The sequence below is a fragment of the Oncorhynchus gorbuscha genome, linkage group LG02, assembly GCF_021184085.1.
Source record: "Oncorhynchus gorbuscha isolate QuinsamMale2020 ecotype Even-year linkage group LG02, OgorEven_v1.0, whole genome shotgun sequence".
Taxonomy (NCBI): domain Eukaryota; kingdom Metazoa; phylum Chordata; class Actinopteri; order Salmoniformes; family Salmonidae; genus Oncorhynchus; species Oncorhynchus gorbuscha.
This window is the reverse complement of record NC_060174.1, coordinates 50,151,202-50,165,432: the sequence shown is the minus strand read 5'-3', so window position 1 is coordinate 50,165,432 and position 14,231 is coordinate 50,151,202. Positions and strand designations below refer to the sequence as shown.

Below are 14,231 nucleotides of genomic sequence, written 5' to 3'. Positions count from 1 at the left end.
TTTGGCAGTTTTTGTTTTACTAATCTCTCGTGGACAGCCAAGTAGCTGGGAGATTTTGGTTCTGGGTTGCAGAGATTCATAAGACTCCAGTAAGCCAAACTCAACCTGGCACAAAGTGCCTTCAAAGTATTCAGACCCCTGGACTTTTCCAAATTTTGTTACGTTACAGCATTATTCTAATATGGATAAAATCGCCCCCCCCCCCTCAATCAACACGCAATACCCCACAATGAAATAACAAAAACAGGTTCTCATAGCAAAGGTGCTGAATACTAATGTAAATAAGGTATGTTTTTATTTAATACATTTGCAGTAAAAATGAATTACCTGTTTTCGCTTTGTCATTATGGGGTATTTTGTTAAGATTGAGAAGGGAAAAAAAGTCTTATTCTAACGTAACAATGTGGAAAAAGTAATTGGGTCTGAATACTTTCCGAATATACTGTACCATCAAAGAAATCCGGCTGTGTACTTTGTCACTTTCTTTATTCATTTTTTTGCAAAGGTACAAACAATAGTAAAATTGCATCGCCTGAAATGCGTCAGGTTTGAATACACAGATAGTAGGAAATATAAATAGTCACAAAAGTGTCCTTCAACAGATGGTACTGTAGCTAGGTGCTAAGACCCAGACTCTTAACACCACAGCTGTATCTCATTGATCAATTAGAACTATGCACTATATAAACAAATGCCTGTTACAGTAAAAAAATACATTTAAAGCATTAAAAACCTTCAGTCATTCCAAAGTCAAACTGGGGGAAAAAAGCACTTTCGTCCCCCCAAAAAATGAGCAGTTGTATACAATTAGCATTAGAAAAATACTTGCTCGATCGCTACGACAGATCATTTTGATGTTGATCAGCATTAACATAGCAAAGCACACTGTAGATCTTGTTTGCGCGGTGCTGCAAGAGACTGACTTTCCAGGTGGGAAAAAAAAAAAAAAAATCCTGGATGGAATTTTAAGGTCTTGAGAAGAAAATGATAGGAATGGTGCTCAATATGACAACAATGTTTGTTGACGTTTTCATTTCATTAGCCTGAGTGAGTGTATAAGAGAGCCAGCTCCCTGTTCTGTGCTGAGCTTGAGTCTGAATAATAATATCTTAAAATGGCTACTGGTAATTTATCTAGATTCACGGTCTACAATAGGAGAGACGGGTCTTTGTATGAACCCTATATAAACCGAGTTGGCTCTTTACACACACACACAAAAATATATAATAATCTTCTGTTTCACTATTCTGCCATAATACTACCTATCAGACATGCTGCGCAGTAATATCGTAATATGAACCCTAAACCACCATGTATACCAGCCAAACCTGGGTTAAATTAAGGTGCGCTTGATTTAGCTTGGCGTTTGCATTTAATGGGACTATTCCATTGGTTCTACTGTACCAGGCAAACTAAATCGAGCACAGCTCAATCATTTGAAAGTATTTGACCCAGGTCTGGAACTAGTAAGTACTATATGTATTTGTTGTTTTAAAATGAGGCATCACAGTACTCTGTACATTTATCTGACAATAGATTTCTCTAACATTCACTATAATTAAAACGTAGTTTCTAACGCCGTACTTACTTGTATGGTACATAAAATGCAAACATTATCTTTCAATTTGAAATGGTTCTTTTTCAATGTTTGGAAAAACGTAGATAACACAAGTGTTTGTAGGTTTTGATCTGGAGAGCACAGATCCTACCCAGGGTGACCAAACAATCCTCTTGAAAATCCAGTCAAAACTATCTGTGGTGTGATGTAACATCCTTAGTGAGCAGCCATTGGGCTAAAATAGCAAGGATCCTGACACAAATCTTACAACTGTAGGTTTTGTTTAAGAATTACGCAACGGATTGGGACAGACTCAAAAGGCACCTCGTCAGGTACATAGCAGGAGTCATTTTAAAAAATGAGTGTGTGCCCGCCTGCCAGCTTCGAGGCTCTCAGCATTGTAAAGCACACAGCTAGTGAATGAGACTAGACTTGATGTGAGAACAATGATGTGGCCAAGTGAAAGAGTAGAGCCAGCAGTGTACCTGTCCAAAGGGGCTATATGATCAGGGGGCAACGTTGGGGTGGCTTAGTATCAGATTAGGGGGATAAAGGATAGTGTGGTACGGGAACGTGTGTGTGTGTGTGTGTGTGTGTGTGTGTGTGTGTGTGTGTGTGTATTGGGGTAAAGGGGAAACCTGTCACAAATTTGTATTGGGTCAAGTCCAGAACCCTGGGGGACTCCACTACTTCAGGAGAGCCTTATAGAGCAGTAAGGACCGGGATGTGACTCTCTCCTGCTCCAGGCAGAAGATAAAGTCCCTGAGATTGACTCGCGTGATCCGCTGACGGAGCTGTTGGCGGGAGGAGGCGGCTGTGGAAGAGCCAGCCCCTGAACCCAAAGCAACCTGAGGAGAAAAAGGGACGGCATTACAAAAGTTAGACCTGCTAGTAAGTGATTTAGGGTCATTTTGATTGATTTAAAATATGTGTTGGCGATATCCAGCCTGTGTGCCAACATCGAGGCTCGAGCAATAGTAATGCAGGCAGGGGGAACAAGCGATGTGGTCTAACCAGAGAAATGTCAATTCACTGTCACCTATCCTGTCCCACTCACTAAGCTTTGACAGCCCAGGCGTGTGCGTACGTCACCACAGTTTCATACAAGGTGTGTGTACAGCTGGAGGGAAGCGGTCCCACCCTTACCTTGCACACTAAATGCCATGCTCTCTCCATTTTGGGACAACTCCAACAAACTCAAAAGAGCAGCAATTACCAATGTGATATCACACAGTGTGGGTTCGGTTGATGCTGCGTGGTGCACACTACTGAAATATCCTAAGGCTTGTTTGATGGGGTGACAAAATTGTACATGTCTTAGTGAACTCCGTGACATTGTGCCCAACTGAATAGCCCTGTAATGTATCCTGGAACGGATAGGCTACAAGCCAGTCAGCGGTTCCTTAACTGGGGCCTGGTGTTGACAATGGGTACATTTCATTATCGGGGCTCAAGGGGGAAAACATTTGGGAACTAGAAAATGTCTTTCATGAAATGGCCATTTTGTGAAACAATGGTGGTTCCTATTATGTAAAATGAGTTTAGTACCAAATTCTACTTCTATGTGCAGAGAGCCTGAGGGGGGAGCTGACACTGGAGGATTGGAATAAGGCTCCAGGTTCATACAGGAACACAATCAGAGCATTATACAGCTTAACAGCCTGCAGGTGTGGTAACCTCCTGCACACACGCGCCACACACACACACACACACACACACACACACACACACACACACACACACACACACACACACACACACACACACACACACACACACACACACGTGTGTACTCCATACTGGCACAATGAATGCCCAACATCACACACCCAGTGGAGACACTCCAATCAAGCGTGATGGGTTGCACGAGATCACCGTTGACTCAAATCAGTCAAAGATCCTCTTTTGATATAACTCTGACCAGTCTGATCACTCAGGAAACTTGTTCACATTAGGTACGATGGAAGTTGGGCCGTGGATAAATAACTTTTCTCTATTGAGAAGAACGCATTACAAATGTTATTTTATTCTCTGACTTAAAGGCCAAATTCATTCCGATCAGATCCGCCTTATATAGCAGATACACAAATATTTCTGATTGAGCTCCTGAAAATCTCATTTTAAAAAATCTGACAGCTGACAAATGCAAATCTTTATGAATATGAATACAGGAATTGCCTTCAAGGTGCATAGTTGAAAAGGGGCGATCGGATTGAATCCCGGCGTGAAATCTCGTCTCCAAGCTGCCAACAGGCCCCTTTAGCACCCATCTGCAGGAGTGGTCAGGGTGAGACAGACACATCCGCCTGCCACGAACACCTCAGAACGTTTGGGTATGTACCGTGCGTTCGGAAAGTATTCAGACCCCTTGACCACAATTGGTTACGTTACAGCCTTATTCTAAAATGGATTAAATCGTTTTCCCCCCGCATCAATCTACACACAATGACAAAGCAAAAACAGATTTTTTCGATTTTTTTTGCACATTCATTAAAAATAAAAGACCCTTTACTCAGTACTTTGTTGAAGCACTTGGCAGCGATTACAGCCTCAAGTCTTCTTGGGTATGACACTACAAGCTTGGCACACCTGTATTTAGGGAGTTTCTACCATTCATCTCTGCAGACCCTCTCAAGCTCTGTCAGGCTGGATGGGGAGCACAGGTATTTTCAGGTCTCTCCAGAGATGTTAGATCGGCTCCAAGTCCAGGCTCTGGCTGGGCCACTCTAGGACATTCATAGACTTGTCCCGAAGTGACTCCTGCGTTGTTTTGGCTGTGTGCTTTAGGTCGTTGTCCTCCTGGAAGGTTCTCTTATCTGCACAGAGGAACTCTGTCAGAGTGACCATCGGGTTCTTGGTCACCTCCCTGACAAAAGTCCTCCCCCGAATGCTCAGTTTGGCCGGACGGCCAGCTCTAGGAAGAGTCTTGGTAGTTCCAAACTTCTTCCATTTAAGAATGATGGAGGCCACGGTGTTATTGGGGAACTTCAATGCTGCAGACATTTTTCGGTATTCCCCAGATCTGTGCCTCAACACAATCCTATCTCGGAGCGCTATGGACTAATTCCTAATTAGTCCATAGCGACAATTCCTTCGACCTCATGGCTTGGTTTTTGCTCTGACATGCACTGTCAACTGTGGGACCTTATATAGACAGGTGTGTGCCTTTCCAAATCATGTCCAATCAATTGAATTTACCACAGGTGGACTCCAATTTAGCTGTAGAAACATCTCAAGTATGATCAATGGAAACAGGATGCACTTCAATTGAGTCTCATAGCAAAAGGGTCTGAATACTTATGTATAAATAGTGTATAAATCAGTTTATTTTACATTTGTTTTCACTTTTTAAAAAATGTGGGAAAAGTCAAGGGGTCTGAATCACACTGTATGAGGAAATGCTAACAGAGGAGCCAGGAAACCTTTGTGCATTACTACTCATTACCTACGGGAGAAAATAAACATCCCATAGGGGACTACCTTGTTTACTTGCTAATTACCCAACTACCGTATCTAACTAACATACAGGTGACTTTCAAAATAAAGTAAACACTTGTGTAAATGAGAGAAAGTATATTGAAAGCAGGTGCTTCCACACCGGTGTGGTTCCTTTAGTAAATTAAGCAATTAACATCCCATCATGCTTAGGGCCATGTATAGAAATCCCCAGTTGCCCCTTATTTTGGCTACCTTGGCTAAAAGAAATCTCAGGGACTTTGAAGGAGGGGTCTTAAAAGGAGCATGGGATGTTTAAAAGGGTGTGTGTGTGTGTGTGTGTGTGTGTGTGTGTGTGTGTGTGTGTGTGTGTGTGTGTGTGTGTGTGTGTGTGTGTGTGTGTGTGTGTGAGTCACCAGATCTCAACCTAATTAAAACACTTATGGGAGATTCTGGAGCGGTGCCTGAAACAGCGTTTTCCATCACCATCAACAAAACACCAAATTATGGGAATTTCTTGTGGATGAATGGTGTTGCATCCCTCCAATAGAGTTCCAGACACTTGTATAATCTGTGCCAAGGCACATTGAAGCTGTTCTGGCAGCTCCAACGCCCTATTAAGACACTTTGTGTTGGCGTTTCCTTTATTGTTGGCAGTTACCTGTATATCTAACTGCCTGAAGTCCTATACAGTGGCGAGTGAGTTTACACTCCCCTTGCACTTGTTGCGGCCTTAAAATGTAATCAAACATTAGTATTTTTTTCCCTACTCCACATTTTAATATCAGGAATATTTTCTATAATTTCTTTACTACATTTTAAGGCAGCCACTAGCAACTTTATATCCATTTTACAAACTAGCAAGCAAAGTAGCTGATAAGGGACTAGCTGGGTAGTTCCACAAAATGAGTGCCTTTTGCGTCCCTTTGATATTTTAAGTAGAAATTGTGCACCAATATTGAATTTTAAAAACCTGTTATATTAAGAGAAGTGTCCTTTAACATAGACCACATTTTTTTTAATGTAACATGAATAATTAACTGCTAAAGTGCCATTTTGACATGCCCCTCTGTGTTTTCGCCATCATTGTAAAGCCCTAGTTATTGTGTTGCTTTGACAGTCATTTATGAAGATGCTTATTTAATTACATCTGTCCCTCATTTGAAGGTCAACCCTGTTATGTGAACTGAACTTTCATTTTAATATGGTGAAACTTGCTAATTTAAATATTTTGTTTTCCCACAAGAAGAAATTGGACATGTATTCTTTTTGGCCATTAGTGTTTTGTGGTGGAAAACTGAGCGGGTTGAGCATTACAAGTCAACCTTGATATGCATAGACAGGCTAGACAACTTCATTTTTTGGGAAGCTTGCATTCAATTGCCACTCCCTGTTGCACACAACAAGCTTCCATTCACCCTGTCACAAGGGGATTTATGTCTGAATAAAATGGCAGTCAACCCTGTTACAGTCAACCCTGTTACAGTCAACCCTGTTACAGTCAACCCTGTTACTTTATTTGCCACTTAATAGGCACTTTACTATAGTATTATTTCTTTTTTAATCTCTTGAGATGGGAAAACATGTTTTTTTATAAAGTTGAACATGTGCTCTTCAGGACATTTTTTACAGAGTTACACTACAACCTACCAACTGACCAACAAGCTTGCTAGCCGTTCAGATGACTTCACCATGGCAAAGTTCATTATTACACCTTCCCCTCCCTAAAATGTTCACTCTAAAGCTTGCATTCCCTCCCTCTCCTAATCCCGGGCTCTCACCCCGGCACAGGGGCCTTTGTCTGGGATCGCTTTGGGGAGAACTCAGGGCTGGATGTGGGAGGGGGTGATGGGTGTGACCGAGGCACCCATACTGCAGCCGCCCCATGCTGTCGTCCCCCCCAGGCTCATTTCTGCAGAGCTGAAATCTATGGCTCCTCTCAGGGGGTGAGAGGAGAGGGGGCTTGGAGGGGGTAGAGTGGTGAAGACACCCACAACAAGCCTAGAGGCCCATGCTGACCCCCTTCACTCAACTCTGGTCACATTTACTCTGCTCTTTGCTGGATAGGGAGAATGCTGGGGGATGTGCATTGATGACACAGGTGTATGACTGTGAGCAAATAAATCCACACTTTCTTTTTTTGGCATTACTTCAAAGGCGAGTTCACATATTTCCCCCCCATAATGTGATGAAGAGTCAAGAGGGTGAAAGTCATTGGAAAATTAGGATCTCAAACTTAGGATATAAGCACCTTCATACTGCCACATTTTAGGGACCCTTACCTCTGTGCCCGATGTGGAGCTCCCTGGCGAGTCCATCTTGCGTTTCTTGCGGGGACCGATGGCAGCCAGGGCAGTGAGGTTGGCTTCACGCTGCCGGATCTGGGCCTGCTCCGCCTGCTGCATCTAAGAGGGGAAAAGAGAGAGCCACAGACATTTATACCTCTCCTGTCTGATATACATCCTGAAAAGGATCTATCAGTGGTGGCATAATAGCTGGAATGGAGACAGTTGTCATCTACAACAGAGAGATGTGATACAGAGCGAAGAAGTACAGTAGCTTTATGAAACGGCACCGAGAAATTAATACGGGACAAACGCCTCTAATGGGCCTATTCATTGACCACAACCATTTCATATTATTGAGCTATTATCATCTGCCATGAAAACAAATCCTTCTGCAGCAGGCTAGTGCTACAAACTAAAACAGCCGCCTGCTCCAAAGGGGGAGCCTGGAATCGACAGAAGATATAATTCAAGGCAACGTTGACGTCCTCATTAATGTCAACGTTACTAATGCTAATTGAAAGGGAAGTGCTGCACACACACACACACACTGGTGATGTGGTACAGTGAGCTGAGACCTGACCCTGGAGGTTAAGATGGAACAGCGGCCAGAAGCAGGCGAGCGCGTGCGTGTGTGACGGGGGCATTGTATCTTCAGATATTATGAGGGCACAAGGCAGAGAGTGGTGCACTGTAAGCCAACATTGCCTCTGGTCAGGTCCCTGTCTGTCTGAGAAATTAAATTGGTAGAGGCAGAACCAGGTTACGCCTCTCTGCAGATTCTAGAAACTAGTCTTGATCACATATGCCAGAGGACTGGAGGGCCCAAGTAGTGCTGGTTTTATTTTATACCTTGTAGTAGTAATTATTTATTTACAAGTCAGAAGTTTACATACACCTTAGCCAAATACATTTAAACTCAGTTTCACTATTCCTGACATTTAATCCTCGTAAAAAATTCCCTATCATAGGTCAGTTAGGCTCACCACTTTATTTTAAGAATGTGAAATTGAGAGAATGATTTATTTCAGCTTTATTTGTATTTCTTTCATCACATTCCCAGTAGGTCAGACGTTTACATACACTCAATTAGTATTTGGTAGCATTGCCTTTAAATTGTTTAACTTGGGTCAAAATTTTGGGTAGCCTTCCACAAGCTTCCCACAATGAGTTGAGCGAATTTTGGCCCATTCCTCCTGATAGAGCTGGTGTAACTAAGTCATGTTTGTAGGCTTCCTTGCTCGCACACGCTTTTTCAGTTCTGCCCACAAATTTTCTATAGGATTGAGGTCAGGGCTTTGCGATGGCCACTCCAATACATTGACTTTGTTGTTCTTAAGCCATTTTGCCACAACTTTGGAAGTATGCCTGGGGTCATTGTCCATTTGGAAGACCCATTTGCGACCAAGCTTTGACTTCCTAACTGATGTCTTGAGATGTTTCTTCAATATTTTCACATAATTTTCATGCCTCATGATACCATCGATTTTGTGAAGTGCATCAGTCCCTCCTGCAGCAAAGCACCCCCACACCATGATGCTGCCACCCCCGTGCTTCACGGTTGGGATGGTGTTCTTCAGCTTGCAAGCGATCCCCTTTTTCCTCCAAACATAACAATGGTCATTATGGCCAAACACTTCTATTTTTGTTTATTCAGACCAGAGGACATTTCTCCAAAAAGTACAATCTTTGTCCCCATGTGCAGTTGCAAACCGTAGTCTGGCTTTTTTTTAATGGCGGTTTTGGAGCAGTGGCTTCTTCCTTGTTGAGCGGCCTTTCAGGTCATGTCCATATAGGACTGTTTAACTGTGGATATAGATACTTTTCTACCCGTTTCCTCCAGCATCTTCACAAGGTCTTTTGCTGTTGCTGATTTGCACTTTTCACACCAAAGTACGTTCATCTCTAGGAGACAGAATGCGTATCCTTCCTGAGCGGTATGACGGCTGCGTGGTCCCATGGTGTTTATACATGCGTACTATTGTTTGTACAGATGAACATGGTACCTTCAGGAGTTTGGAAATTGCTCCCAAGGATGAACGAGACTTGTGGATGTCTACAATTTTTTTCCTGGCTTCCTGGCTGATTTCTTTTGATTTTCCCATTATGTCAAGCAAAGAGGCACTGAGTTTGAAGGTAGGCCTTGAAATACATCCACAGGTACACCTCCAATTGACTCAAATGTCAATTAGCCTATCAGAAGCTTCTAAAGCCATGATGACATTTTTTGTTATTTTCCAAGCTGTTTAAAGGCACAGTCAACTTAGTATATGTAAACTTTTGACCCACTGGAATTGTGAAATAATCTCTGTCCACAATTGTTGGAAAAATGACTTGTGTCATGCACAGAGTAGATGTCCTAACCGACTTGCCAAAACTATAGTTTTTAACAAGAAATGCGTGGAGTGGTTGAAAAATGAGTTTTAATGACTCCAACCTAAGTGTATGTAAACTTCCAACATTCCACTGTATGTCACAGATTGATTGGACTGAGGCCACCTGGTGTCTCAGGTCTGAGTCAGTCTCTGATTAGGAGAGAATGAAAACCAGTTTTCTATTCTTGACATAGGTGTAAAACTAGGTGTCACTTAGATAATTCATTTGATACAGCAGTAGCAATACAAGGATATAACATCTATAGAAGAGACAGAAATGCTTATGGGGAGGTGTTGCTGTATATATATATATATATTCAGAACCATATCCCTGTAATGCTTAGAGAAGACATGTGAAGTGTTATTGAAGTGTTGTGGTTGCAGATTCACTTTGCACATCAAAAACCTTTTCTTTTTTGAGTCTTGCTATAGGCCACCAAGTGCTAACAGTCAGAATCTAAATAATGTGTGTGAAATGCTTGATAGCATACGTGATGTAAACAGAGAGGTCCATTTTCTTGGGGACTTGAACCGGTTTTCATCAAGCGGTCTGCTCAAAAGAAAGCTTCTCACTGTAACCAGTGCCTGTTATCTGGTTCAGGTTATTAATCAACCTACCAGAGTGTTTACAAACACTACAGGGACAAGATCATCCACATGTATTGATCACATTTTTACCAATACTGTAGAACTTTAAACTTTATTTTTACCAATACTGTAGATACTGTAGAACTTTAAAGCTGTATTCTAAAGCTGTATTCGTACCCATTGGAAAGCCAAAGTTCCAACAGCTGGGCCTAAAAAGGTGTACAATAGATTTTGCTGTGACTCCTAAAAAATATTTGTTGGTCTGATGTGATTAATAAGGAGCATCCAGATGCTGCACTTCATGAATTTATGAAATTGCTTCTTCCAATTCTTAATAAACAAGCACCTGTTAAACTTCTTATGGCTGCAGGGGCAGTATTGAGTAGCTTGGATAAAAGGTGCCCAGAGTAAACTGCCTGCTCCTCAGTCACAGTTGTTAATTTTTACATTACATTTACATTTAAGTCATTTAGCAGACGCTCTTATCCAGAGCGACTTACAAATTGGTGCATTCTAGACCAAGTTCAGCATCTTGTGCTGCTTTGGCGGTATGGGCTGTTCAGGGTACTTCAACAGTCTGTTCACATAACCTCTTGTGACTTTGAAGTCGTCCAGCCATGTCCTGTGGTCGTAGACTGACTTAGTCATGTTGATCTTCTTTAGAATGGCCTGGTTCTCCAGAGAGATCTTCACCAGCTCCCTGTTCCTTAGGTCTGCGCTCACACTGGGTTTGTGTTGGTACTTGTTCCAGTTGTCCAGGCCTCCTTTGGTGCCCATGTTGCGGGCGATATAATATATGCATATTATTATTAGTATTGGATAGAAGTTTGTAAAATTGTTTGAATGATGTCTGTGAGTATAACATAACTCATATGGCAGGCAATAACCTGAGAAGAAATCCAAACAGGAAGTGGGAAATCTGAGGTTGGTCAATTTTCAACCCAGCCCCTATTGAATACATTGATATTGGTTATGTTGCACTTCCTAAGGCTTCCACTAGATGTCAACCGTCTTTAGAAACTTGAATGAGGCTTCTACTGTGAAGTGTAGCCGGATAGGAGCCGTTTGAGTCAGTGGTCTGGCAAAGAGCCAGGTCCTGGTCACGCGCATTTCACATGATAGCGACCTGCGTTCCATGGCTTTTCTACAGACATAGGAATTCTCCGGTTGGAACGTTATTGAAGATTTATGATAACAACATCCTAAAGATTGATTCTATACTTAGTTTGACAAGTTTAGTTTGACAAGTTTCTTCAACCTGTAATATAACTTAATATAATAATTAATATAAATTATAATATAATATAAGTTTTCGTCCAACGTTCGGCTGGACCTGCACGAGCGTTTGGATTTGTGTACTAAACGCGCTAACAAAAGTAGCTACTTGGACATAAATAATGGATATTATCGAACAAAACAAACATTTATTGTGGAACTAGGATTCCTGGGAGTGCATTCTGATGAAGATCAAAGGTAAGGGAATATTTATAATGTTATTTCTGATTTCTGTTGACTCCAACATGGCGGGTATATATATATATTTTTCTGAGTGCCGTCTCAGATTGCATGGTTTGCTTTTTCCGTAAAGTCTTTTTGAAATCTGACACAGCGGTTGTATTAAGGAGAGGTATATCTATATTTCCATGTCTAACAATTGTATTTATCGACATTTATAATTATTTCTGTAAAATGATCTCTCTGCAATAAAATGAGCTCTCTGCAAAATCACTGGATGTTTTTGGAACTAGTGAACGTAACGCGCCAATACTGAGATTTTTTTATTTAGATATGAACTTTATCAAACAAAACATTAAGTCCTATGAGTGTCATCTGATGAAGATCATCAAAGGTTAGTGATTAATTTTCTCTATTTGTGCTTTTTGTGACTCCTCTCTTTGGCTGGAAAAATGGCTGAATCTTTCTGTGAGTTGGTGGTGACCTAACAATCGTTTTGGTGCTTTCGCTGTAAAGCCTATTTGAAATTGGACACTGGTGGGATTAACAACAAGATCACCTTTAAAACGGTATAAGATACATGTCTGTTCGAGGAATTTTAATTATGAGATTTCTGTTGTTTTGAATTTGGCACCCTGCACTTTCACTGGCTGTTGTCATATCGAAACCGTTAATAGGATTGCAGCCCTAAGAAGTTATTAAAAAACTGACTGTTAGAACTGTTAAGGCTCCATGGATTGATGCAGAATTGAAAAACTGTATGGTTGAAAGAGATGGGGAAACATGTAAAGTGTTGTGTACCGCAGGGCAGCTCTCTAGGCCCTCTTTTCTATTTTTACCAATAACCTCAACTGGCATTAAAAAAAAGCATGTGTGTCCATGTATGGTGATGATTCAACCATATACACATCAGCAACCACAGCTAATGAAGTCACTGAAACCCTTAACAAAGAGTTGCAGTCTGTTTTGGAATGGGTGGCCAGTAATAAACTGGTCCTGAACATCTCTAAAATTAAGAACATAGTATTTGGTACAAATCATTCCCTAAGCTCTAGCCCTCAGATGAATCTGGTAATGAATGGTGTGGCTGTTGAACAAGTTGAGGAGACTAAATGACTTTCTGTTACTTTAGATTGTAAACTGTCATGGTCAAAACATATAGATTCAATGGTTGTAAAGATGGGGAGAGGTCTGGCCGTAATAAAGAGATGCTCTGCTTTTTTGACACCACTACAAGAAGCAAGTTCTGCAGGCTCTAGTTTTGTCTACTCTTGATTATTGTCCAGTCGTGTGGTCCAGTATGGCAAGGAAAGACCTAGTTAAGCTGCAGCTGGCCCAGAACAGAGCGGAACGTTTTGCTCTTAATTGTAATCAGAGGGCTGATATAAATACTATACATGCCAGTCTCTTTTGGCAAAGAGTTGAGGAGAGACTGATGGCGTCACTTCTTTTTTATAAGAAACACTAATGTGTTGAAAATCCCAAATGGTTTGCATAGTCTACATACACACAGCTCTGGCACACACACTTATCCCACCAGACATGCCACCAGCAGTCTTTTCACAGTCCACAAATCCAGAACAAATTCAAGAAAGCGTACAGTATTATATAGACTCCTAACTGCATGGAACTTCCTTCCATCTCATATTGCTCAAATAAACAGATAAAGCAACACAACGCCTCTCCCCTATTTGACCTAGATAGTTTGTGTGTATGCATTGATATGTAGGCTGTGTGCCTTTAAAAATAATGTAGGTAGTTCTGTCTTTGAGCTGTTCTTGCCTAATGATGTTCTGTATTATGTTTCATGTTTCGTGTGGACCCCAGGAAGAGTAGCTGCTGCTTTTGCAACAGCTAATTGGGATCCTAATAAAATACCAAACATCAAACCAGGTGTGGCCAACCCTCCTCCTTGGGAGCAACTTGGCTTTACATGCCTTTGTTCAAGCCCATCACTAACAAAAATGATAAAGCTAAACAAAAGACTGATTAGGTGACTTCTACGGTACTACAGCAACATGTCCTGACTTGGGCTCCCCTTCCCTGATCTGTATGGATAATGCCCCAAGGCACAGAGCCCCCTCTGGGTCGAAGTGGCGAAACACTGTCCAAACAGAGTGTGCCCCAAGGTAGAGCTATAATATGGGGAGAGCTAGCCTCAAATAAGGGCATGGTTGGGGTGGGGAGGTTGATATGGACTATATGGAAAATGTTTGTATTTTGGTGGAACGTTCTTGGATGCCAGTCTGTAGCTGTCTGACAATGGACTATATATATACACCATTTGTGTATTTTGGGATATTGTACATCGATAATGATACTGAGCGTCAACTGCTTTGACGTGTTTGTATGTGGATGGAAACAAAATGAAGCACTAACCTCTTTAGCTTTCGCCTTCAACCGAGCTTGCTCTGGGTCCTCCTGCCTGGCGCGACTCTATATTTGAGAGAAACACGGGTTAGAAGGAGAGACAGAGGGAGAGAGAGAGAGACAGGGGAGGTGGATACCTTGTCATGAGAAGAATAGCTTCAAGTC

At 41.7% G+C, this 14,231-nt stretch overlaps 1 protein-coding gene across 2 annotated transcripts in view; it reads right to left on the bottom strand.

The window, feature by feature from the left end:
- Positions 1-469: 469 nt before the first annotated feature.
- The window catches only part of LOC124003856 (transcription initiation factor TFIID subunit 4-like), a 31,219-nt gene continuing 17,457 nt past the window's right edge, over positions 470-14,231 (bottom strand). For both annotated transcript variants that reach the window (XM_046312470.1, XM_046312479.1), the window contains exons 13-15: positions 14,076-14,132; positions 7,276-7,398; positions 470-2,406 (exon numbers count right to left, since the gene is read on the bottom strand). In XM_046312470.1, the coding sequence (XP_046168426.1) occupies positions 2,245-2,406; positions 7,276-7,398; positions 14,076-14,132 (342 nt within the window). In that variant the 3' untranslated portion in view covers positions 470-2,244. The remainder of the gene's footprint in view (positions 2,407-7,275; positions 7,399-14,075; positions 14,133-14,231) is intronic.